This window comes from Gadus chalcogrammus, chromosome 11, assembly GCF_026213295.1.
Source record: "Gadus chalcogrammus isolate NIFS_2021 chromosome 11, NIFS_Gcha_1.0, whole genome shotgun sequence".
Classification (NCBI taxonomy): domain Eukaryota; kingdom Metazoa; phylum Chordata; class Actinopteri; order Gadiformes; family Gadidae; genus Gadus; species Gadus chalcogrammus.
In genome coordinates this window covers 12,049,137-12,075,452 of record NC_079422.1, presented here as the reverse complement: position 1 = coordinate 12,075,452, position 26,316 = coordinate 12,049,137, and the positions used below count along the sequence as shown (strand labels likewise).

General features: G+C 47.7%; 1 protein-coding gene across 1 annotated transcript in view; it reads left to right on the top strand.

The window, feature by feature from the left end:
• The first annotated feature begins 225 nt into the window (after positions 1–225).
• ldlrad4b (low density lipoprotein receptor class A domain containing 4b) overlaps positions 226–26,316 on the top strand; it is a 35,771-nt gene continuing 9,680 nt past the window's right edge. Inside the window, 1 exon segment of the mRNA XM_056602402.1 lies at positions 226–653. Coding sequence (XP_056458377.1) covers positions 560–653 — 94 coding nt within the window. The 5' untranslated portion in view covers positions 226–559.

The window sequence follows — 26,316 nt, the reverse complement described above, 5'->3', positions numbered from 1 at the left end:
CCTCTCCATTGTCAACTTCCATCCCGGCCGTCTGCTAGCTCTCACACACACGCGCACGCACGCACACACGGCTCGCTTTCTCCTTCTCTCTCTCTCTCTCTCCCTCGCTCGCTCTCTCTCTCTGCCTCTCTCTCTCTCTCTCTCTCTCTCCTCCGGCAACGTTTGATTGGAGCGGAGTCGCTGCCTTTTTTTGGGGGGGGGTGTGGGGGGGGGGGCGGGCTTCAGTCTGCAGTTGGCGTCTAGTGAGCCCTCGTCCGCACGGAGTGACGGAGAACTGTTTCTCAGCGGAACGGAGAAGGCGACGGAAACCGTACAATGCGTTAGTACGAGGAAACGGCAATCCCGGCGAAAAGAAAACCATTTCCCACACCTGATCGTATTCCCCGAGCCGGCCGAGGCGGCGGGGGGGACATGGCTTGATCGTAGGCGAAGTGTCGAGTGCTGTGTTCGGGATTTTCTTGTAGCAGCAGATTCTGCCGCCGCCACCAGGAACTTTTTTTCACTGTCGGCCCGACAGTGGCGGCGGCTCTCTCCCCGGAGCGGTGTCCCATTTTGCCCCATGCAAAACCTAACGGTCCCTGGCAGCCCCAACAACTTCAATGTCACCTGCTCTTGCAACTGCACCGCTTCCCAGCCCCAGGGAATGGAGATATGTGAGTCCCGCGTTCCCCTCTGTATTTACGGATATGCTTTCACCTTATTTTGACAGCAGCTCTATAGGACGGTGGGTGTAACCGTGTAATAAATGCACCGGCACCGTTACGCTTAGTGTCTGCTTTTTCCATATACTTCATAATTACATCAAGAAGATTACTGGGAATACTTCCAAGTATTTCTTTAGGATCGTACTTTACACCGAGTATGTTATTCGTGATTGTTTGGTTCCGGTCAAGTTCAATGTTTTGCTAGATATTTGTTTTATATATTTGATATTTTAATCTATCTTATATTTCTGGTTACTTTTGTTACGTGTGAGAAGTTTTCTTAGGACATATTTTCCACCTAACAGCCCCGCAGTGCTTGGCCGTGCCTACTGTAGGCTGACCCACAGAGGGTTAAATAGTTTGCCTAGGAGTGCAGACAGGAAATGCTGGAATGGTATGTTATGTCTGTCTGCCTTCTAAGCAGCTCACGGAGAACTATCATTATCAGCTATGCTGTAATGTTGCCTGTCGCCGGATTCGTTGCAGATGTTATTTTATGGCCAGACGTCCGCCGTGCAGACGCAATCAGACAGACATGGCAGAGTCAGATGAGCACAGGCAGATAAGTGAGATCAAAGAGAGAGACTATACCCAGTCAGGAAGGCAGACCTATTGACCAACACACAGACACACAGATATGTAGACATTAAAAGTCACACTTGTAGCCGGTCAGACAGAAACAAAGAATGACGGACAGGCCGAGTTACAATGATGTGTAATTTCCATTGGGGCCGCCTAAGCCTCGCCTGAGCAACGTGAGTTGGAGGCAGGATATTAGATTCAGATTTGGCAGAAGTGTATGGATGTACTGACGCCACATTGTAACCAAGAAGTGTGTGTGTGTGTGTGTGTGTGTGTGTGTGTGTGTGTGTGTGTGTGTGTGTGTGTGTGTGTGTGTGTGTGTGTGTGTGTGTGTGTGTGTGTGTGTGTGTGTGTGTGTGTGTGTGTGTGTGTGTGCGTGCGTGCGTGTGTGTATGTGTGTGGTCTACTGGTGTTCCACCATATGTGTTCAGTGGAATCATTGTAAGTCAGCCAGGAAATTCTATACGATATGAAACACACTTTTGGTTATGTTACACCTCGCAAATTCTCATTTATTGACCATCCCAAGACAGAGAATAAATAGAAGTGAAATAAATGTGCTATAGCCAGAGCATAAGCCTGTGTATGTGAATGAAAGGATATTTTTAAATCAGGATGTGTTTTATGGGGGTAAACTCTGATTTACTTTTGCAATAAATGTTTACCTACTTTTAACCTCAGTTAACCATGGACCCCCTTGAGAGGCCGGCGATGCCGAAAAAGTTTCAGATAATAATGTTGTTCTGTGGTGTGTGAGCCAAGTGGATACTTTCCTTAGCCCACTGGCTGTGTTTTAACTTGTCATACACATACTCATTTGCGTTGAATAATATTGAATGCTGATGGAAAGAAAGAGTTTTTCCTTTTCTGTTAGATTTCTTCTCTCTCAAAAGTCGCTGGCCTGCCTGTTTTATTTTCCACCCAACTGCACTGGTCCAGTTCTGGCGACTCTTGACACTGTATTGTATATTATTGTATTGTATTATAGTACTTAACTGTGTAGCAACTGCAGTAGCTGCTATCATGGCTGTAACACGGGGAATTGATTGCCTAGCGATTGTGGTACTTGTACTTGGTTGTATGAACATCCTTTCTGTACCGACAGCGATATATTGATCCACTTCTTATGACAAATGTACTTATTGTAAGTCGCTTTGGATAAAGGCGTCTGCTAAATGCCCTAAATGTAAATGTCTTGAAGTGGAAGTTCAGAGCTTTTGTCACAAACCAAAGTTCAGCTCACTAAATGAGCCCATGGAAATTATAACGAGAGCAATAAAGTTGCGCTGAAAGGAAAGGCAAGTCCAAATTAACACAGGAAACCTCTAACCACCGTGGAGTCAGTAGCATGTCTAAGCTAGCCATGCAAAGCCATGCTAACCTTGGCAAAAAGGCTGAAATGAAAATATGCTTCAAGAGACTTGCCAGCAAAAAATGGTGTGTAAGGAAGCAACTAAATGGTTAAACAGTTACCTTCCTGAAAGGGGATTCTTATGGCTCATCACATTTACATTTTGTCTTCACTTCCTGGATAAGGCGAGGGGAACTTCTGATTATTTGTGTGCTGTAAACAGTGTGAGCTGTAAATAATACAGAGTATGAGTAGTGTTAGTGTGTAGGTGGTAGCAGGGTCATCTGTCATGGCCCCCCCACAAACACACATCTACTTGTACTGTCTGTTTTTTTTTACTGGTTTAAACCGCATGCAGTAGACCCGTCCCAAATTCATGGTCGTACACACCGAGGAGTCAATACACACACGTGCATTTACACACACACACACACACACACACACACACACACACACACACACACACACACACACACACACACACACACACACACACACACACACACACACACACTCACACACACACACACACACACACACACACACACACACACACACACACACACACACACACACACACACACACAGTCAGTCAGTCAGCACGCTTGTGCACACACACACACTGGGCTCAGCCAATATTTACCCTGCAGTCTCCAGCCAGACAGCCAATCCAATCTCATGTTAAGCTCTTTGTTGTTTATTCAGGCTTTGTATTTCTTTATGTTTGGCTTGTTGTTGAGGTGTTGTTGATTTGGAATCAGTTACTTTCTTTCTTTACTTAGTTATTAATTAGCTGACTCCAGTTTGGAGGGCCGTGGGGCGCTAGCTAGACCCCTTGGTATAGACCCAGTGGTATGGACCAGGTAGGGGATTGGATCTGTGCCAAGCAGACCAAAGAAAGGCCATATTTCCTCCCAGACCTCTTAGGTATGTTGTCTCCGCGTGTCTGAGCGAGCGGTGCTCCCTTAATTAATTGCAGCAGGACTTTAGACGCACCACTAATGTTTTGCTTTCCTGTAGTCGTGTTCGTCGCGACGCCCCTCTGGAGGGTGGATGGTTCCAGCCCTACAGCGGCAGAACATACTCTGGCCCTGGGAGCTTAAGGCCCAATCCCATTTCTACCCCTTACCCCTCCCCCTTGTTTTGAAGGGGTAAGGGGAAGGGGTAAGGGGTAGAAATGGGATTGGGCCTAAGAACGGGCTCCTTGTGTCCAATATGGGTGGGGAGGGGCTATTTGTTTTAGTGTTTTTCTGTAACACCGTTAAGTTAACATCACACAGAGTTGTGTGGTCGGGGAACATTGACGCGGTGCTCTTCAAGTCACGCTATAGTTTCGTCCGTTAGGTAACTGTCTCTGTGAAATGAATTGACTGAAACCCCCAGTTTTTCCAGTTCCAATGAAACCGAGACAATATCATTTCATTTTATCCCAAAGAGGTAATTAGGTTGTACCATGACGTTTTCAGGGAGGTGAGTCACCGCTGACGTTAACACATTTCTGTCAACGTACTGCCACTTCTTTTTGAGAAATATTAAAAGAGATAAAAAAACGAACTCTGAATTACAAATTGGAAAAAAACACAAAACGTCTCAACTATTAGCACAGATCTGCCCCTCTGAGTCAATGCAGTCCTTTACCAAAACCCTTTCTATTTTGTTTCTTCTTACATTGCCTCTGCTTTCGTCTGCTTTTGTTTTGTCGAAGATTGTGTTTCTGTTCAATGAAGGCTGGTGTGTGTGTGTGTGTGTGTGTGTGTGTGTGTGTGTGTGTGTGTGTGTGTGTGTGATGAGGTTGAAATTGGATTTACTTGGCTGCAAAAACTGCGATATCGCAAGTACTCAAGGATTCACTACCTGTTGCGTTTGTGCTGGATGTGGTCATCTGTTGTTGGACCAATGAGAGTCCGCGCACAACAGAGGGTCTGCATGCGTGTGCCGGGTCAGCAAGGTGCTGACAGCCTGGTCCCGTCTGCCGCGACAACTCTGTTTATTTACCTTCAGAGAGTTTGAAACAGTTATGTATGCATAGTTATATATTGTTATACGTATAGATAACCATATATATATATATATATATATATATATATATAATATATATATATATATATAGTGGTAGTGGTGGCCAGACCCCTGGGCCAAAACATTCACGTCATCGTCATCCCTAGTTGCTCCTGGGACTCCCTTTGTGTCTAGGTTCTGTAACCCCCCACTATCCACACTCACACATACACACGCACACTCACGCACTCGGTCATATGCACACACCCCCCCACGCTCCCTCCCCCAATCCTCAATCCCCCCTCCCCCAGTTCCCAAAATGCCCCAGGGACCTGGACAGATTTGTAGTCCCAGTGTGCTTTGAGACAGGCCATCCGTCACCCATGTGTGCTTATATATATATACTTATGTGTGCGTGTCTGTGTGCGTTTGTCTACGTCTGGGTCTGCTGTCTCAGTCAGCATCTATTTGCGCTCGGCTTGGCTGTCTGAGATGCTAAAGAGCTGCAGCCAGCGAATCAGACCTCACTGTCTGCTCTCTCCTCCCCTCCCAGGGCTTTGGACATGAGCGGCATGCATTACAGTCAATCACCGCCGTCTAGCGCCTTCCAGACAGGCTAGACAGCACACAGACAGACAAACAAACAGGCAGAGCACTCTTCCATAGGCGGGCCGCCGATGCTGCCTCATACTGCCTCATACTGCCCATTGAAGTGTCTGGGGTGGGCATCTACCTCCTGTTTGTTTCTGTGTCTCCTTATGATGAAGAGCCAACAAGGAAATGTATGCATTTGTAGGGCATCTGATCGTGTTGAACCCAATCCAAATATTCTGAAGAGATACCTTGAAACATTTTGTCTCATTTTGTTTATTGGAGGTTTGCAAGCTTCCAGTCTTAGTTTAATAATTAAATTGTATTTTAGATTTTAGATTTAACAAGGCTTGGATTGAAGAACGAAAGAGATTGTTGTTTATGTTTTTTAGGAGGGGGGAGGTCTTAAGATCAACCTTGCCCCTACCCTCTTAACATTGAGGGCTGAATTGCAAACACAACCCCCACATGTCCACCCCGGATAGGGGAGATCCGTTTTGGTTGTTGTTGTGGTGGTGGTCGTTTTTGGATGAGTTGACATGCAGTCATTCAGACATCCTTTCGGCCATTCAGGGCAGCCCAACCCGAGAAGGGTCATCCTGCATGTGAATATGCAAGACAGCTCGGTGGTATATATCCTGACGGACCAATGTGATGCGTTCAGATTGGCTCTCCAAGCACGCACAGCAGCGATCTGCCGGTTAAAGAGCTTCCTGACATTTGGAGGCTGGGTTTTCATATTTTTTTAATACATGAAAATGACCCCGTCGAAAACAATAGAAACAATTTGTCAATTTGAACAAACACTGATTGGCTGCCTTCCACCAATGAAGCAGAATAAAATAAATTTTTGGGTACGATTTAAGGACATGGGACATGATGAATGTCAACTGCAGCTCAACAAATAGACGATTTCGAAAGAAATCGTCGCTGTATGCTTCAGTGTCTGTTTTGCGTTGCAAATAACTTAAATTCCTATGGTTGAGATGAATGAAGGAATGCCATACTTGTGCTTGCTACTCGCAATAAATCCGGGGACTGGGTTCTGAGTTATATCCCATTCACTGGTTTGGCCCCACAGCCTAGTGGCCGAACAGGACACATTACACGGCTGAACCTTTGGACTGGAAGTCACTTCCACCTTCTATTGAGTGAGCTTGTCTCTGACTGTGTGGCACGCAAGGCAAGGGCAAGACCCGGATTAGAACCCAGAGACCTGGGTCGGTGGGGTTTGACCCCATCACAGCTCTCCTTACCTCTGGCCCTTTGACCAGCTAGTAGCTCTTTCTAAATACACTTACTGTACGACCCCCGCAGAGTAATCCATTCGTTTTTGGGAATGCCAATTTCTTTGCTGTCAACCCTGTCAGCAACCCCTCACACCTCCATCACAGATGCACATTGCATTGGAAGAGTATATTGTGTTTGCCTGACAAAACCCATCATTTTTTTCATCAATTTACAACGGCCACCGAATGACGCACAACTGTTGCCACAATATGATCGTTATTTCTGCATTCCAGAAGTCCTTCGGCTAAAACCGCTGTTTCTTGTCCCAAAGACCTGAGCTAACCATGGGCCGTCACTTCCTGACCCGTGGTCCTCCGTTGGCCATACCCGCCGGCGCCATCACCACACACAGCCATCAGGTTACCATAGAAACCATACAACAGTCTGTCAGAGGAGGGTATTGGGGGTGGTGGCGGTGGATGCAGGCTGTAATCTCTGCCTGATGCCAGCTGAGGCAGCTGGGCAGATCTCTAACAAGGGCTCTGCTTCTGGCCTTAACACAGGAAATGATGAGGATTACACCAGAAAGAGAGCGAGGTGGAGTGAGAGACGGACCGAGAGAGGACAGGCTACCAGCAGAAGGATTACATGTTTGTGTGTGACTCTCTTGTGTTTCTGTTGCTGTGTGAATTGGAAGTGAAAGAAGCATATTTCACACCTTTTTCATTCTGCACAGGAAGAAGAACCCTCGCTACAAGTAGAATTATACCTTCATCACACGTTGAATGGCCGTTGAGACAGAGTTTTGTTACAAGAACGGCATTGTGTTCTAGCTAATTAAGATGTTTTGTTAGGTACACAAGGAATGAATGAAACACAGACTTGATGTAGTCAACGTTGTCTTCATCAGAAATGACTAGTTTTACTTTGAATAGTAAATGGGAACCGGTGGGAAATGACGATAAGCGACGATTGAGGAACAATGTCAGGTTAAGTTGAATTCACCATGTTGATAGGGCTAGGCTTACACAGAGTTTTAAAAGTACACATTGTCTTATTGTCACGTTTTTGCCACACTGCTCATCAACATAATCACGATGTGATTTAGATTATTTAACCAAATGAGGATTTGACTAGGTTTAATGTTTGTCTTTCAAGCTTCTTTCATCGCATCATAAGATCCTGGGGAGACTTGGTCCGAGACAGGGCGCACTACACGTGACCACGGCACATTCCGCCCTCACGTCCTAGCCTCAAGTTCACCTGAGATCGGGGGGTAGGGGAAGGTTCAATAATAATTAAATCAGCATCAGTACACGTCGTAGGATTTGTCAGAAAATATGACAACCGTCCACAAATCGGTAGTCTTTACGTTGGGAGTGTCATACCACTTCCGGGATGCCACGTCACAAGCTTTCGACCGATCCCTCTTCCCCCTCGTTCATAATCGCCTCCCAAGCTGATAGAGCTGAAAGTCTCTGACGGCAAAATTCTGCTGGAATCGGGCTGAATTGGTGAAGTCTGATCCTGGCTGATTACTGATACTCAAGTCTAAGCAGGCCTATGACAAGACACCATATGTCCACTCTTTCTTGCAGCTAGGCCTACAGTATGCGTCATTCATTGCAGCTCCACACACAAAAAGCATGACTACCCGGTGGGTATCTGTAAGTGGGTTGGCATAATTCATGTCCCTCTCTGAAACCTCCGCTGCAACAGAAGGCCTTCTATGTGGGGATTCCTCGGCGGTGTGGGGCCCTCTTTCAGCCATTCAACTGGGCTGCTCATTCTCTCCTTTTTCTCCCGTTGCAGTTTAACTCGGTTTAACCTCAAAGTCCGGAGTCAAGTTGCGTGGGCTGTGTGTGGCAGTGGAGAAGAGCCCCTGGTGCCCATATCCTTCTCCCACTGCCAGCCCATGCATCCCTCCCTCCCCCCGTCTCCCTGCCTCCCCCTCTCTCTCTCCCTCTGTCTCTCTCTCTCTGTGTCTCTTGCTTTCACTCCTCTCCTCCTCTCTCTCTCTCTCTCTCTCTCTCGGGGTCTCTTCTGCTCATTAGTGATTCAGAGGGCTGTCTCATATTGGCCCCCCCCCCCACCTCACTCCCCAGACACGGCAACTCAGACAGCGGTGTCTGCTACCAACAACTCCCCCCGCCCGACTCCCCCCTTAGCCCCCCCCCGCAGCAGCCACCAGCTGACCCCAATCAGCCACAGGGTCTGCTCTATTGTCTGGCAGAGGAAGGGAGAGGCACGCACGCACACACACACACACACACAGGCTCACACAATCACACACGCGCATGAACCCACACACAGACAGAGGGTCAGGGATAGAGAGATAGACTGTCTAGTCTGGCTCTGTGACTCCCAACCCCCAACCTTAACATTTTAGATCAGTTTCTGTGTCTGTCTCCTCTCTCTCTCTCTCTCTCTCTCTCTCTCTCTCTCTCTCTCTCTCTCTCTCTCTCTCTCTCTCTCTCTCTCTCTCTCTCTCTCTCTCTCTCTCTCTCTCTCTCTATTCACCTGACCTCTCCTCTCCTCTTCTGTCTCTTCACCTGACCTCTCCTCTCCTCTTCTCTCTCTTCAGCTGACCTCTCCTCTCCTCTCCTCTTCTCTCTCTTCAGCTGACCTCTCCTCTCCTCTCCTCTTCTCTCTCTTCACCTGACCTCTCCTCTCCTCTTCTCTCTCTCTTCAGCTGACCCCTCCTCTCATCTCCTTTACTGTCGTCTTCTCTCCTAATCTCTCCATGTCCCTCCTCTGTTCCCTATCCTACCTCGTCTCCTCCACCGCTCTCTTCATCCTATTTGTCCTCCTCTTCTTGAGCTTTTCAGCTCTTCCGTTTTCCAGGCTGGCATGGAAACCATGGATGCAGTGTTTGTGTGTGTGTGTGTGTGTGTGTGTGTGTTATGCAAAGTGCTTTTAAACGGATCGGCTTTGTGTTGCTAACAAAGTTATCATACAGGGGTGTTGGATTCGTGGGCTAGTCTGATCGGCCAACTCTCCTGACGCAAGGCATGTCAATTTCTCCTTTGGGTTTGTTTTTTGGGCAACTAAGACAAAGGCATTCCTCCATCTCTTTATGCATGTTTGGATGTGTGAGTCACTGAGTCCGGGCGCTCAGCTGTGAACGAACACACAAAGCATCATTAGCCCCTTTTATGTAAAACAAATGATTGTCTTTGACCGCCAGGCCGCCTTGATGGGACTCTAGCTGGTCAGCTCTGAACGTAAGGTCGCTTGGCTGGGGGTCTCGCTCTTTCAGACAGCATTAAATCGAATTGACTCCCTTAACTTGTGAACTAATGTTGAACAATAAATGCACCAAAAAAGCGTCCATTAATTTAAGATTTTTAAAACAAAGAATAGCTGTGTTTCATTTCAGCACCAAGCACTAAAAAGGACCTGAAATAACTACAATCCAAAAATCGAGTATGGCACTGCAAGTAACCAATAGATGCCTCTTATGCTGGGAAGATCACTTATAAAACTGTTCCCCATCCTCTTTCACAGAGCACAATGAAGGGTTCACGGTGCGGCCATGAGAGTTTCATTACAAGGATGCGCCTACAGGAAGCTAGGGTTCTAGTGGGGCTGGTGAGCCGGTCCGATCCCCTCCAGATGCTGGGTCCTCCCAACTGCCCTCAGCGACCTGATTGATTTTTGACGGATGGCCTTGCGTACATTTTAGAGTGCTGCTCACTCACTCAAACAATGCTCTTGTGGTTGTTGTTTCCCTGGGCCATTACGGAGTATGTTGGTCCGTCAGTTGTCATGGCAATAGCTGGTATGTGTGTTTGTGTGTGTGTGTGTGTGTGTGTTATTGTGTGTTGGAAAGGCAAGAGGAAAGAGGTTCTGAGATAAAAAAAAGGGAACTTTTGACCAAACATTCAACTGAAAGCCCTAACACACACACACACACACACACACACACACACACACACACACACCCACACACACACACACACACACACACACACACACACACACACACACACACACACACACACACACACACACACACACACACACACACACACAAACAGAGACTCACACACTCACAAACCTCATTCCATGCGGTAACAACATTGATTTCATAGCGCGCCTGTTCCAGCCACCTACAGGAAAGCCAACGTAGCGCACTCTTCCCCGTCGGTCCCTGCTCTCCACTGGGGTTCAGTCACTGTGGATGGTGGCTGTGATGGCGAGGAACAGCGCTCCTCCACGCCGCGGCAGGAAGTTCCTGTTTGAATTATTAATATAGGTCATAGTCATGGCATACAAACCCAGTGCCCGGCCCGGCCCGATGCCGTCCCAGCACTGTCCCCACATACCCTGGTGCGCCCCGCTGCCACAACCTTCATGCCCACCAATGACCCCCTCCCCTGAGGTCTGCTTAAGCCCTCTGAGGTGCAGCCTAACCCATCTGTTGGACAGATTAACTCAGCAGTTCACCTACATAAGGCTGGGCTGAAGCGCCTCGGCTAGAGTAACTCCTTATGAAGGAGAATAAAGCCACCGCTTCATTGCAGGAAGCATAGATTCCTGCACGCACGCACACACACACACACACACACACACACACACACACACACACACACACACACACACACACACACACACACACACACACACACACACACACACACACACACACACACGAGCACTACTACCAACTCTGACTGGGCTGTCTCACTATAGCCACAAAATATGATAAATGCTGTATCATTTACCAAGTGTGTTCTATATTTATTATAAATGAGCATATTTAGAGCAGGTCTTTATGAATACAGAGCATTAAATATTAAAGCTGCTAACAATGTCCCTGCTTACGAGGAAGTCCAACATGAGAGTAAACCATTTGAACACATTAAGGCTTAATGGTTTCCTTTTTATTATTGGCTATTTGGAAATCACAAAAAGAGCAAGCCGTAGCAGCAGAAAGGATGAAGGTGGTAACAGGTTTGGGCAAGAAGCCTTCCGCCACACTTACTGAAGCATCCGTAAACGACAAGCAAGTTAGCTAGCAACAAGATGGCTTGGAAGTTGGCCTGTGAGTTGGCCAGAAAGCTAGCAGACAAGTTAGCATGCGTCTTAGCCTTTAAGTTTGCTAGCTAGAGAGTTGGCTAGCCAACAAGCTAGCTTGTGAGTTGGCTAGCAAGAGAGTGGACGAGCAACCGAGTCTCTAAACTCTTCGCTCAACTAGAGACCATCTTGTGGGTTGAGCACACATTTGATGAAACATACTAAAATAATGACATCCATTTCCATTGTTTAGAAAGCTCTTTCCCTGTTACAAACTGATTCACTATATCTCTAGTTTGCTTCACTATGGAGAATGGGGGCAGAGCATCATTTCCGCAAACTTCTTGTAAAAACTTGCATTGCATATCTCTGATTGTCTGGTTTTGTGAGAATAGTTGACCGAGTTTGCTTGTGAGTTTGCTTGTGTGTTGGGTAGCAAACAAGATAGCCAGCAAACAAGTTTGCTTGTGAATTGGCTAGCAAGGGAGTGGTTGAGCTTCACATTATTTCATGCTGCAGGCTTGAAAGTGCTATATTTATTTAGCTAGAGATAAAACAGATAATTTTTCCCATGATGAATTGGGTCTACAGTGTGTGTGTGTGTGTGTGTGTGTGTGTGTGTGTGTGTGTGTGTGTGTGTGTGTGTGTGTGTGTGTGTGTGTGTGTGTGTGTGTGTGTGTGTGTGTGTGTGTGTGTGTGAGTGTGTGTCTGTGTGTGTGTGCGTGCATGCCTGTGTGGGTTGTGTCAAGGAGAGGGCTCAGTGATGCTCCAGTTAATACATGACTCTCACTGCAGTAAATGTCTGGCCCAATGTCAGAATGTCTAGCAGCAGTCGCACTGTGTGTGTGTGTGTGTGTGTGTGTGTGTGTGTGTGTGTGTGTGTGTGTGTGTGTGTGTGTGTGTGTGTGTGTGTGTGTGTGTGTGTGTGTGTGTGTGTGTGTGTGTGTGTGTGTCTGAGAGCGAGGCCCCCTCCCCTCCCCAAATAGAGACAGACGTGCCCCCTCAGCTGTTTTTTGTCTGCAGGAGCACATGGTCACATGGTTATGGCCGAGCGACAGCGGCACAGATAGAGAGAGGGAGACTCAGACTGCTGGGGTTGCAGTAGACGCTGGGGGGCCACGCGTCTACACATCCAACAGCATCCCCCTTCTCTTCAAGGAGCCCATCCATTCTCCTTCCATTCTCCTTCGTTGCAAACGGCTACACTTTGTCTTTCATATATATGTTTATTTTTTCGGGGGGTCGGACTGAATCAATAGACACAGCCTTGACTCAGAGTCTTGAAAAAAAGTCGACAAAAGAAGCGTACCCACGTCTCACCGTGGTTACCGCAAACCTCCCCCGCCTTAAAGATTTGTGAAAGATGTCAATTTTCATCCCGGCCTATCAGAAGGCTCCCTTGGTACAGCTGAGCTCGCCGGGAGTTGGACTCCCAGAGCGGCATTCCAACAGCGCGAGCGAGCGAGGATGAAAGAGAGCGAGTGGTTGGAGGGTTAGTTGCTCTCTATCGCCAGCCTATTGAGCAAACTCAGGGTCAGGTGGTTTTGAATGCTCTATATTTGCATTCAACTTGGGAGGTCTGGTAACTACCCAAATTTATATATACATCACTAGCCAAATATATTCAAATATATCTATATCTATGAATAACTGGCCAGCCACACACCCGTGTACGGAAAAAGCAACCACTTGCATGCAGTGTTCCTCGAAAGTCGATCCCACAATATCAAGGCCTGGTTTTATCATTGCTCTGCTCCCCTGAGGGAAACCTGCTTCACAGACACACACACATACACACACACACTCAGATATCTCAGAACATGCACAAAATAAATATATACACGTATTTGACGTCTGAAGATATACCATTATATGAATTATAAATCCCTTAGACTTTCATAGTTCACGTGCACTTCTGGCTTCCACGTGCACGCATGAAAACGCACAGCGGGTCTATTCATGGTGGGTCTGTCGGCCGGGAGAGCCCCCCCACACCCAGGTTCTGGACCTGACTAGCTATACAGCTCTACTTTCACCCACCCAGACAACTCCCCCCCTCCTCCTCCACCGCAACGTGACTGCAGCCTCTGCAGCCGCCCAGCCTCTGGCCGCTCCGTTCCAGACGTCAGCATGTGAAATAGGTATTTATTTAGTTGTGTTGTCGTCGTAGTCATCTCCAGTTCCGTTGCTCGGCATCACGCCGCAGGTTCAGCAGCCGGTCAGCGCTGAGTGTTCCAGCAGGGGAAAAAAACTAAAGTTCCTCCGGTTACTTACGTTTCTTTGCAGACATGAACTTCCTTCTTTCGGTCGCATACTGCCTTGCCTCGCCTTCCTCTCTCTGTATCTCTCTGTCTGCTCCGTCTGTCGCTCTCTCTGTCTCTGTTTCTGTCTCTCATTATCTCTGTATCTGTCTGTCTCTCTCTCTCTCTCTCTCTCTCTCTCTCTCTCTCTCTCTCTCTCTCTGTCTGTCTGTCTCTCTCAATCTCTGTTTGTCTGGCTGTCTCTCTCTCTCTGTCTGTCTTTCCCTCTCTCTCTATCTCTCTCTTTCACCACAGCTCTGTTGCCTTTTCTCTTCTCTCCGCTTCATCTTTTTTTCCCTCTCTCGGTCTTGTTTCCCTCTCGTTAATCCTGCCTGCCAGGCTTCATGGCTGTTAAGCATCTCAATCAGAGAGAGGGCGGAGGATAACAAAAAAGTGGTTGAGGTGGAGACGTGGTGCTTGTGGTTGGTGGGTGGGGGTGGTGTAGGCAGGCGGCTGGGTGTATGGGGGTGTGGGTGTTATTTTGGAGGACGTCACTCATCTGGCAAACTCACTGAGGGGAGAACGTAAGCCTGGCGGGTTGTTTTGCTCCGTTGCCCGGGCACAATGAGAGCCCATGTGCAAGGCATGTTTCCTCACAGGGCTGGCCAGTGCTGGCTGTCATCACAGAGAGCGGGAAAGAGACATGGAGTAGGAGAGAGAGAGCAAGTGAGAGACAGTGAGAGTGACTCATAGCTGAACGCAGCAACACACCAGCCTATTGCTGCTTTTTAGGGGATATATTTCGTTTCCCTTTTGAAATTGGAAAACCGGTTATGTCAATAAAGACGGACTGGAATGCTGGAGTGGAATGTTCTTCTCCGTGTCTGGGATAAATCAGCGTTTATGACTTTTTTCCCCCCAGAAGGAGAGTGTGTTGACGGTTCATCTGAAATGAAAAACAGGATGTGATCATACTCCACCTCCAACCCACCTCACCCACCCCGCATGTGACCCGCTTTTGACCTCTTTTGATTGTATCTGCCAAAAGGAGGGTGGTTTTAGGGAAGGAAGGAGATTTGTGTTCCTACTTTTGCTTAGAGGGGATGCATCCTCCACAGCGCATGTTTCAACACACTCTGTGGTGGTGGTGGGGGGGGGGGGACTTCTGGTAGCTGGGGGGTGATAGACGAGGGGAAGAGGAGGGTGTAAGGGTTTGTGCTCGGGCTGCGTTCCTGTCTAACACAACGTTGCGCGTTACGCGTAGGGAGGACACAACGAAGAAGAATCCCACTCGCTTTTGATTCTCCTCGTCACCCTTCCCCTCATCTCGCTCTGCTCCACCGTGTCCAAGATGAGACGATCCCGCCGCTTCCTGTTCTTCAAGAACATCTGTCGGCCTTCATCCCCCGTACCGTCTCGCTCATTTCTTCTCATCCTCCTCAGTTGTTGTTTTGTTTTTTTCTATCCCTCTCTCTCTCTCTCTCTCTCTCTCTCTCTCTCTCTCTCTCTCTCTCTCTCTCTCTCACTCTCTTTCTCTCTCCCCCTCCTCTCTCTCTCTCTCTCTCTCCCCCTCCTCTCTCTCTCTCTCTCTCTCTCTCCCCCTCCTCTCTCTCTCTCTCTCTCTCTCTCCCCCCCTCCCTCTGTATCGCTCGCTGCCTCTGTTCTCCGTGTCTCTCTCGCTCTCTCGGTAAAGAATTCCCTCCCGTCCTCCTCTTTTCTGCGTCTCATGCTACTTCCGTCTGTGCCTCTGTCTGACTCCCCTCCCAGGGTGCAAACCTGCCAGCTCCCAGGTGACTCCGAGGGGGGTCCTCCGCTAGGCTCTGTTTCAAAATAGCATTTTTTTACCATATAAATACCACCTGAAAGGAACCAACTAGCTGGCTGATGTGCTTATTTCAGGAGGCATTGTTAGCTAATGCCGGCTAATTAACCAGCATTCAAATGAAAGAAAAAGCGGTAAAATTGGTGATTTGGTTATTTGATGGCGTTCTTGACCAATCACACTAACGATAATGTTGATAGCGACTAGTGGATAATGTAAGCTTGGTAATGAGGCATGGCCGGTTGACAGGTCCATGGTGGAGCTAGCCGGTTTCATAATGAGCCAACCCCCATAAACACGCACAAACCTGGCCTAGACTGACCTTGGTCATGGCTTACAAATTGACATGCACAGGTATAGACATAGAGACAAACACAATCATGCGGCTACACACACTCACACACACATACACACAGCCTCTTAGCCCTGACCCCGGTGTGACCCTGCAGGCTGGTTCAATCTCCCAGAGCGATGGAGGCTAGAGAGTCTGTCTGGCTTCATGACAGAGTTGGGGGGGGGGGGGGGGGGGGGGGGTTGGGCAGTGTCTAGACGCTGTCCTGTCTGGCAATGGTACACACACACACACACACACACACACACACACACACACACACACACACACACACACCTGAGAAGGCAAAAGCCTAGCTCGAAGGGGAGGGGGGGGGGCGTTGTGTGTGTGTCTGTTTACGATTATTTGAGTAGTTCGTTTTTCCTTTTTTTGTCTGTGGTATTACAGTGCGCAATTTCCATCCTCATTTTCCCTGGTTTTAAAAATGTGTTGAATTGAAAATGAAGAGATTTCTGTTAATTCATACATTTTGCTCCCTCTCTTGCTCCCTTAACTCTTTTCTAGGAACATTACAAATGTCTGAATATTCATAAAACTATCCCATATTGCAATATTAATGCCATATTATCTCAAAAGCCCCTCTTTCTGCACTCCTGTGGTCATGTTCTATTCATGCAGGATGAGGCGCTAGCCGTCCTCTAGGTCGTAGCGTGAGATAAAAGGACATGCCTCAGCCAATCGGTGCTCTGAAGCACAATCTCTCCTCCAATCACGTCCATGTCAGCGTTAACCGTACCCCAGTCTTTCAGTTTGGCTTTTCTTGAGCTTTTTTTCTGAGCGTTCCTGTCATAAAATGATCATTAACTTACACACCACGAAACGATGAATGGAGAAAGAAACGTGTTCACCCGTTTCCAGGTCCTTCCGAGAGCGCTCCATTGGCACCCAGGGCCCGTCGCGGTCCAAGCTGACGGGGCTACTCGTGTTGAATATGAAATATTCATCTGAGCTCCGTGTAGCTACCTTGGAGCTGAGCTGTCGTAGTATTAGTGTGAGTCCGACAGGACGCTCTGACACAACACGCGGATCGTTACAACAAAATCATTACACTCATTAGAAAGCATCCCTTCACACACCCAGTCCCGCCAACTGGGGACGTCTTACGATGACTCTCACCTCGTGCACCTTGTTCAGCTCCGGCTGTCAGGATGGGGGTGAACCTCCATCCTCTGAACCAATGGTGGGGAGTGGGGCTGCAACTAACGAGTACCTACTTATTCGATCAATCAAGGAATTATTTTCTCCATCAATCAATTAGAAATGGCATAAATAATAGCAGTAACCAGAGTCTTAAATTGGCTTGTTTTATTTGACAGGCAGCCAAGAAAAAGGAAAGTATCTATGAACCAAATATTTTAATTCCTGATGTATCATGCATCAAGCAGTCTGTTATTTGTACTTGATAAATGACCAAAACGTTTAATTGATTATACCGATTTTATTAGATAGATTTTCGGTCCAGTCGATTATAGTTGAAGTCCCTAGTTTGCATTTGTGGAAACAGGAAGTGATGATGATGGGGTGGCGGGGGTTGGGGGCGGGGCACAGCTCGTTCTATCCCATCCTGTCCCTTTCTGTCTTCTTGTTCTCCGTTTGGCTCCCTCCATTTATTCAATTTCCCTCAACCCCCTTCCTGTGTGTCAGACCCAGAGACCGGCAGAAGGAGAGATGGCTGCTAGCTATCTCCCTGCCACCACCTTTCTTGTCTTTGTTTCTCCTCCTTCCCGGCTTGCCCCCGTCGCCCTCTCCTCTCTGTCGTCCTTTCTTTCCGCCTCTCTTCATTCTCTCTGTCTCTCTTTACCTTCTTCCTGTATCTCATTCCCCCCTCTGTCTCTTCATGTTGTCTTCAGTCTCTCAGCCCTCCTTTGTTACTGAGCTCCACACTCACGCAGAATGGGCTCAAACCTCAAACCCACTCCTCAAACGGAGAGGGAGAGGGAGAGAGAGAGAGAGATAGAGAGAGAGAGAGAGAGAGAGAGAGAGAGAGAGAGAGAGAGAACACATGCCTGCACGCACACATAAACACACACACACACAAGCACACACACACACACACACACACACACACACACACACACACACACACACACACACACACACACACACACACACACACACACACACACACACACACACACACACACACACACACACACACACACACAGCCTCTCTCCGCAGGGTTAAACGCTACTAAACTAGTTCATTTATTTCCACAGAGAGAGAATTACCGTAGGAAAGATGGAAGAGGGCCGGGCGCAGTATCTAGGCAGGTCTTTTGCATGTGGAGCTCAGTCGCGCACACGCCCGTGCACGAGTGCACACAGAGCATGGCACGGAGAGCCTGCCGCTGCCAGGCTGTTATCAAGTGTCTAGACTTTGACAGTGCACCAGCTCCCCAGGGGAGCTAGGTGTGTGTGTCGGTGTGTCGGTGTGTCTGTGTGTTTTTCTCTCTCTGCACTCCCTTACTGCTTTTTCTTTTCCTCCTTCCTCCAGCAATTCTGTTTTTTGTTGTTGTCTCTCGTTCTCTCTCTTGTTCTCTCGTTCTCTCGTTCTCTCGTTCCTTCGTTCTCTCTCTCTCTCTCTCTCTCTCTCTCTCTCTCTCTCTCTCTCTCTCTCTCTCTCTCTCTCTCTCTCTCTCTCTCTCTCTCTCTCTCTCTCTCTCTCTCTCTCTCTCTCTCTCTCTCTCGTTCTCTCTCAGCTCTCCGGTGACTGTCTGTGTCTTTTTCTCCGCATAACTGTGTGTGTGTGTGTGTGTGTGTGTGTGTGTGTGTGTGTGTGCGTGTGTGTGTGGGTGTGTGTGCGTGTGCGTGTGCGTGTGTGTGTGTGTGTGTGTGTGCCAGCCAGGTCGCTGCCATGGTACCCCAGCAGCTCCAGGCCTTGTTGATCACGGCACCGTGCCCAAGGATTACCATAGCAACGGCAGTGGCAGCAGACAGTGCAGTGTGTGTGTGTGGTTATATGTATGTGTGTGTGCGTGCTTCTAGTATTTTACAGAAATAAAAGTGTGTGTAGTAATGCATTCAGATCCTGACCTTGAACAGGTATGGTGGTCACTAGTGACAGTATTGATGTAGTCAGTAGTTACAGTATTGTGGTCAGTTGTAACAGCATGGTGTTCAGTAACAGTTTGGTGGTCAGTAGTGACAGTATGGTGGTCAGTAATAGTACGGTGGTCAGTAGTAACAGTTTGGTGGTCAGTAACAGTATGGTGGTCAGTAGTGACAGTATGGTGGTCAGTAGTGACAGTATGGTGGTCAGTAGTGACAGTATGGTGGTTAGTAGTAACAGTTTGGTGGTCAGTAGCAGTATGGTGGTCAGTAGCAGTATGGTGGTCAGTAACAGTATGGTGGTCAGTAGCAGTATGGTGGTCAGTAGCAGTATGGTGTTCAGTAACAGTATGGTGGACAGTAGCAGTATTGTGGTCAGTAGCAGTATTGTGGTCAGTAGCAGTATGGTGGTCAGTAGCAGTATGGTGGTCAGTAACAGTATGGTGGTCAGTAGTAACAGTTTGGTGGTCAGTAGCAGTATGGTGGTCAGTAGCAGTATGGTGGTCAGTAACAGTATGGTGGTCAGTAACAGTATGGTGGTCAGTAGCAGTGGTGGTCAGTAACATTATGGTGGTCAGTAGCAGTATGGTGGTCAGTAGTAACCGTATGGTGGGACAGTAGTAACAGTATGGTGGTCAGTAGCAGTATGGTGGTCAGTAGCATTATGGTCAGTAGCAGTATGGTGGACAGTAGTAACAGTATGGTGTTCAGTAACAGTATGGTGGTCAGTAGCAGTATTGTGGTCAGTAGCAGTATTGTGGTCAGTAGCAGTATGGTGGTCAGTAGCAGTATGGTGGTCAGTAACAGTATGGTGGTCAGTAGTAACAGTTTGGTGGTCAGTAGCAGTATGGTGGTCAGTAGCAGTATGGTGGTCAGTAACAGTATGGTGGTCAGTAACAGTATGGTGGTCAGTAGCAGTGGTGGTCAGTAACATTATGGTGGTCAGTAGCAGTATGGTGGTCAGTAGCAGTATGGTGGTCAGTAGTAACAATATGGTGGTCATTAACAGTATGGTGTTCAGCAGTAACAGTATTGTGGTCCGTAGTGACAGTATGGTGGTCAGTAGTAAGAGAATTAATGTGGTCAGTAGTTACAGTATTATGATCAGTAGTTCAAGAATTGTGGTCAGTCGCTATAGTTTGGTGGTCTGTAGCAGTATGGTGGTCAGTAGTAACAGTATGGTGGTCTGTAGCAGTATGGTGGTCAGTTGTAACAGTATGGTGGTCAGTAACAGTATGGTGGTCAGTAGTAACAGTATGGTGGTCAGTAGTAACCGTATGGTGGGACAGTAGTAACAGTATGGTGGTCAGTAGCAGTATGGTGGTCAGTAACAGTATGGTGGTCAGTAGTAACCGTATGGTGGGACAGTAGTAACAGTATGGTGGTCAGTAGCAGTATGGTGGTCAGTAGCATTATGGTCAGTAGCAGTATGGTGGACAGTAGTAACAGTATGGTGTTCAGTAACAGTATGGTGGACAGTAGTAACAGTATGGTAGTCAGTAACAGTATGGTGGTCAGTAGTAACAGTATGGTGGTCAGTAACAATATGGTGGTCAGTAGTAACATTATGGTGGTCATTAGCAGTATGGTGGTCACTAGTACCAGTATGGTGGTCAGTAACATTATGGGGGTCAATAGGATTATGATGGTCATTACCTGTATGACACCCCATGTTGTGACAGGTCACAGAGTGCGTCCCCCAAGTTCCTCCAAAATCACTAGACCGATAACAATTGATTTAGGCTCACCCGTTGTCCGACCGAATCAGATCAGTGTCAATGTAAAGCATGGATGCTCCCATTTTCCATTTCCATTATTTGCAAAATGGAAACTTCTTTGTGTGCTTCACTGTTGTCGGGATCGGTTTTCTCCGGTATTATATCTCTCTTCTTCTACACCACTTCAGCTACCAAGTTAAAATGTTAACCTTTCTCTGTAGCAGTACTTTTCCATTCCTACACATCTTCCACCTGCGTTCAAACCCTGTTTTTTTTGCTAATGACACCATTAGTGTGTCATGGTTTCTGTTGAAGCATGCGCGTGCCACTCACAATGTGTTTTTCCGAAATATGGATGATTTCAATGTTCTGCTTTGAGAAGGACCCGCAGGCTTTATCAGAACCCAGGAAATGACTTCATACAAAGAGAGATGGAAAGAATGTGACAGAGAGACGGGGCAGGGAAAAGAAAGGAAACAGGATCAGGGGAAGAAAAGTGAGATTGAGAGATTCCGCCGAATGGTGAATATCCATCTAAAACCTTTTTTTGTCAGGATGATGTGGGTTCTTTTGTGTTTTTTGTCAAGCTGTCTTTTGTCTTCTCGCCCAAACGACGTAGACTCTTTTACTGCTTGGCAACAAAATATATTTTATGCAAATTGTACCTCTTATGTTGAATGGTAATATTTGGTTTGAATCAATACCTAGTTCGTCTCTCATTACACGATGGATACGAAAACAGTAAGAGTATAAAAATCTACTTTTGGATCCCATTTCTGCCCCACACTGTTAGCAAACAAACCAAACCACAAATATTCAGAGACTCTTAGTAGGTGTGGTCGCACTCAGGGTCTCCTTCCAGGCAGAATTAGAAGCCTTTACAATGGTACTTTTCTTACCATAAAAGCCTCATTTTTGTACAAAAAGCCTCCATTTCACTCACCTCACTCCGACATTTTGTTCGGCTTTCTTGTTGCGTTGCTCCCAGACCCGGAGCTGGGACTGAACTTTGAGATATTTTTTTCTGTTTTCTTTCTTTAGTTGTTTTTTCCTATTTCAGTGTTTTCATAAAGTTTTGTCTCAGCTCTAGGGCTTGTTTTTTTGCTGTGATGCAGGCCTGGCTTTCATAATAGATGGAGCCTTGTCTCTCTGGCCTGATAAAAGAGGCATTTCTTCCCTTTCGGCCAGTTGGGCCATACCGCTGTACAGACAGCCCCCTGTAACTCAGCCCTCTTCCACTGGTGATTCATCCGAAGGTCTACACATCCCCCATGAGTAGCTAGACTAACCGATACCAGACGAGCTGGTACTAGACTACACCGTGTCAATTATGTTGGCCAATGGGCTGAATACCTGGAATAGCTTTTACTTTCAATTATCATTAGAAACTCTGTTGAAATGCTTCCAATGTCGGGTTATTTGACCAGTTACCACCTGACACCGGACTCGTAGACTCAGATGGTGACCAGGACTTGTGTGGGTCTCAAGACGGCCATTAGCTTGGTGGCCATAAAGGTCTAGCCATCTCCTACTCATTAGCCACATTAGTCACTCCCCCGCCCGGCAGAATTGGGCTCAGCACACGGCTAGTGAGAATCAGGCCTTTTTTTTCCATTTCAATCTGTGCATCGTTCAAAAAACACGTCTCTGTAGTCTCATTGTTGTCTTTGTGCAGGAGCTAGTAAGCAACTCTCAGTTCCACGCACAGTATATTCTTCTTTGTTATTCTACAGGTGGCGTTGTGAGGCATTGACAGGGTGTTAGTGACTACACAGACGCTCTCTGAGAGCATCACTACGAGACTGCGTTGGCGACTAGCGATGTCCCTTTTTCTGTTTCTTTTCTCTTTTTCTTTCCCCCCCCCCCCCCTCCACCCCCCTGCCTCTGAGTTTGTTGCCTGTGTTGAGTCAGCTGAACTGTCTGACCTCGTACTGGCCTTTTCTCTCACACACACACACACACACACACACACACACACACACACGCACACACACATACAAACACACACACACTCAGACATAAACTCACACACACACAAACACACTAGCATTGACAAAGCTGCACATGGACAGACGCAAACAAAAAAACGTTGGAAAGCTATAAATGTGTGTGTGAGTTTGTGTGTGCATTTCTTTGCTTGTATTTGTTTATGTAGCTGTCTATCTGTGCCTGGCCATGCTGTGTCTTTTTGTCTAATTTAATGCTTTTACCCTCTCTGAAGGCCGCCTACTATAACCTTAACTCACCTTGCCTTGATATGATAATCTTGAGAAAGGGATGCATGGATCTGTTCATAAGGTATAAAAACTTTTCTGTCAGCTTGATACGCCTACCAAAGTCTTCTGTGTTGATCAAAGACAGACCTCTCCTTGCCTGGGTATTGTCGGTTTTTCATTTTCAATCATTCATGTTCTGTGATGATAAACACTTTCATGTTTGTTTGTATGATGCCATGCTAGATACACAGTTTCCTGTACCAACTGCAAAAGAATACAAGTTCTGTCTTCAAGTGTAGCACTTTGCTTTGGTTTGAACTATTCAGTTCCTCTTGCTGTGATCTTTTGTGGGAGAACTAAGAATCCAACAAATGTTTAGTGAGCTTGGAAGAATGACAAAGTCGGATGATGATGGTGGCAGATAAAGATGCAGACGTTGCCTTGCCATATGAAGCTACCAAATCCTGACCAAGAAACGAGTGTTTGGTATTTATGATATTCGTCATGAATATCATAATGATTCACAATTGCCAAGACCAGTTCGGGCTTTGGCTAGTGTCTGACCTCACCAACATCAGCACCTGGTCAGCGGCACGGCCCGCGACATGTGTCCGGTATTAACGCCAGTCTGTGAAAATGTTCCACACGGCGGTGTATGTGTCTACAAACAACCATGTTGGCCTGCTCCCACCACCGGGGGGGCAGAGTTGTGTTTTTTTTGGGGGGGGATGGCACCACCCATGGTGCCACTTAGCTTTGACTTAATTTTTTTTTTGACGTAACCCAGTACTGGTGTGCACCGATGGCAGAGCAGAGTTTTGCGTGTTGGCTCTCAACACCATGCAACACCTTCTGTAGTGCACGGCGGAGAGACCTACACTGCGGTGAAGTGGAAACGAATGGACTTCCGGTGAAGCTGTGACGTCACCGCACAGTGTGGACGAGGTGTTAGAGTAGGAGCCGAGGGTGGGGGGGGGGTTGTTCTGAAGCACTCTGGCTTCCGGAGCCTCCAGCTCAAGAGAGATTCATCACCACCACCGCATCCGCCTGCACCACTGAACACGCTGTTTTGAGAGCTCTCAGCGCCGGCTGGTACAGCTGGGACCAGCAGGAAGGGGACAGACCCCTGGACGACTACACACCCCGTCCCTTAATGCTGCTGACTTAACCTCTCGCTCTCACTCGCTCGCTCTCCTCTCTTCTCCACTGTCTCCTCTCTCTCTCTCTCCTCTCAACTGTCTCCTTTACACTCTTTCTCCTCTCTCTCTCTCTCTCTGTCTCTGTCTCTGTCTCTGTCTGTCTCTCTCTGTCCACTGTCTCTCTCTCTCTCTCTCTCTCTCTCTCTCTCTCTCTCTCACTCTCTCTCTCTCTCTCTCTCTCTCTCTCTCTCTCTCTCTCTCTCTCTCTCTCTCTCTCTCTCTCTCTCTCTCTCTCTCTCTCTCACTCTCTCTCTCTCTCTGCTGTCTCTCCACTGTCTCTCTTTCTCTCCACTGTCTCTCTCTTTCTCTCCCTCTCTCTCTCGGGTGTAATGATAGACCATTGTTTTGATTCAATAACATTTTCCATTAAGAGATTCCTTCTTGGATGTAATTAGCATTCACAGTAGACTATACTACATTTGGAGCTACACACAAAACTGTGACTTTGTTGAAACCAAATAATAAAAAGTGCCGATGGCACTTGATAGCTTTCAGGGCTTTTGTCTGAGAAAAGAGAGAGAGAGAGAGGGCTCTTAGAGAGGAGGAGATGGGGAGAGAGAGAGAGTACTGAGAGAGGAGGAGATGGGGAGAGAGAGAGGAGGAGATGGGGATAGAGAGAGGAGGAGATGGGCATGTAGAGAGAGGAGGAGATGGGAAGAGAGCGAGGGCTCTGAAGGAGGAGGAGATGGGGATAGAGAGAGGAGGAGATGGGCATGTAGAGAGAGGAGGAGATGGGAAGAGAGCGAGGGCTCTGAAGGAGGAGGAGATGGAACTCATTATGTCCTCCAATAAAGATGCGTTGTCCAAATGACTACGGCTTTTTTCGATTTTTCATTTCATTTGGAAATGTTACCGGCCCTAAAAGCTTAAACTCGTTGCTACCAACCAAGATGGATGAGTATCTTATTGTAGCGTCACTTTGTCTATGTGAGAGGACTTTATTTCAGTTGAGAAACTTTATGTTTATGTTGGGGGAGAGGGGAGGTAGAGGGGGCAGATGTGTCTCGTGTGTTTGGAGACCGGGGCGCGCTGAGTGAGGCGTGGTGGCTTTGGTTTCTTGGAAGGCTTATTTTTTGAACGTTGACCCAATTTCAGAGACCCCTCCCTGTAGGCGGACTCCTGTGGTTAACACAGAGCCCCCCCCCCCCCCCCGCCCCTTCCAGCACACACACACACCCACCCGAAAAATGATAGCACAGGTTTGGAGATTTGGAGTTTTCTTGTTGCTTTCCCCATTTATTTCTTGCGTGGCCCCTACGTCCTCCATCTTTGAGGATAAGTGTTGTAAAGGAGCAGGGCCGTGGGCCCCGGCGGTGCTCCTTATTGATATTACAACCCAACAGCCCCTCGGCGCCTAAAGGCACTCCGGCTGCCTGCTCGGGCGGCCATCTGAAGCTTCCCTCTCTGGCTCGCGCCATCATAAAGTCTGGATTATTCTTTCCATTTTCCTTCCATAAACACTGCCCCCCCCCCCCCCCCCTCACCGCCCTGCCTGGCGAGCCAACCACTCCGCCGGCTCGCAGTCTGCACTTTCACTTCTGTTCACTCGGGTTGTAAAACAGGAAGCGTGCAGCGGCTCTTTCCTCAGTTTTTTTCTGAAGCTGAAACTTTGTTGGGTATGTTGGAGGGAGGAGTCCCTTTCAGCTCCTTTCCTGCTGCCTCCCTGTGGTTATCATACTCGTGGAGGAGCGGTTAACTTGGCCCCTCTGCTGGGGGCTCCGCCCTTCCCCCCCGGGCGCTGCGGGGGGATCTCGGAGGCGGCCTTCTGGGCGGTTTAAATTTCAGTGTCTACGCTGGGTAGCCGACTGATTGCTGATTGCATCGTTCCTATGTTGGCCAATGCTGGACCCGACAGACATTTTTTGGACATGGCAGAACATAATACGTCCATGGAGTGGATCTAAATGTAATGTGTCTCAATCATAAGGGAGAGTGTTTTTCCCCTCGCTCAGCATTATATGCCGGGGCTGGTCATGTTGTTAAACACCATCAGGGACCGTGAACTCTGAATGGCACGTAAACAGTACATTTCAATAGTACAATTACTGTAAATCACTGTAATACTGGGAAAGGTTTGTCTAGGGCACCAATGCATTCTCACAGTAGCCAGAGACAAACGGACGGACAGACATACTACAGTGATTCAGGGTGAGAGTCAGAGGGCAGAATGCTGGCCAAGACCCCACAAGGTCAAGACCCAGCCTCAGAGACACAGTGCTGACTCAGTGGGACCAGCAGAGGAACAA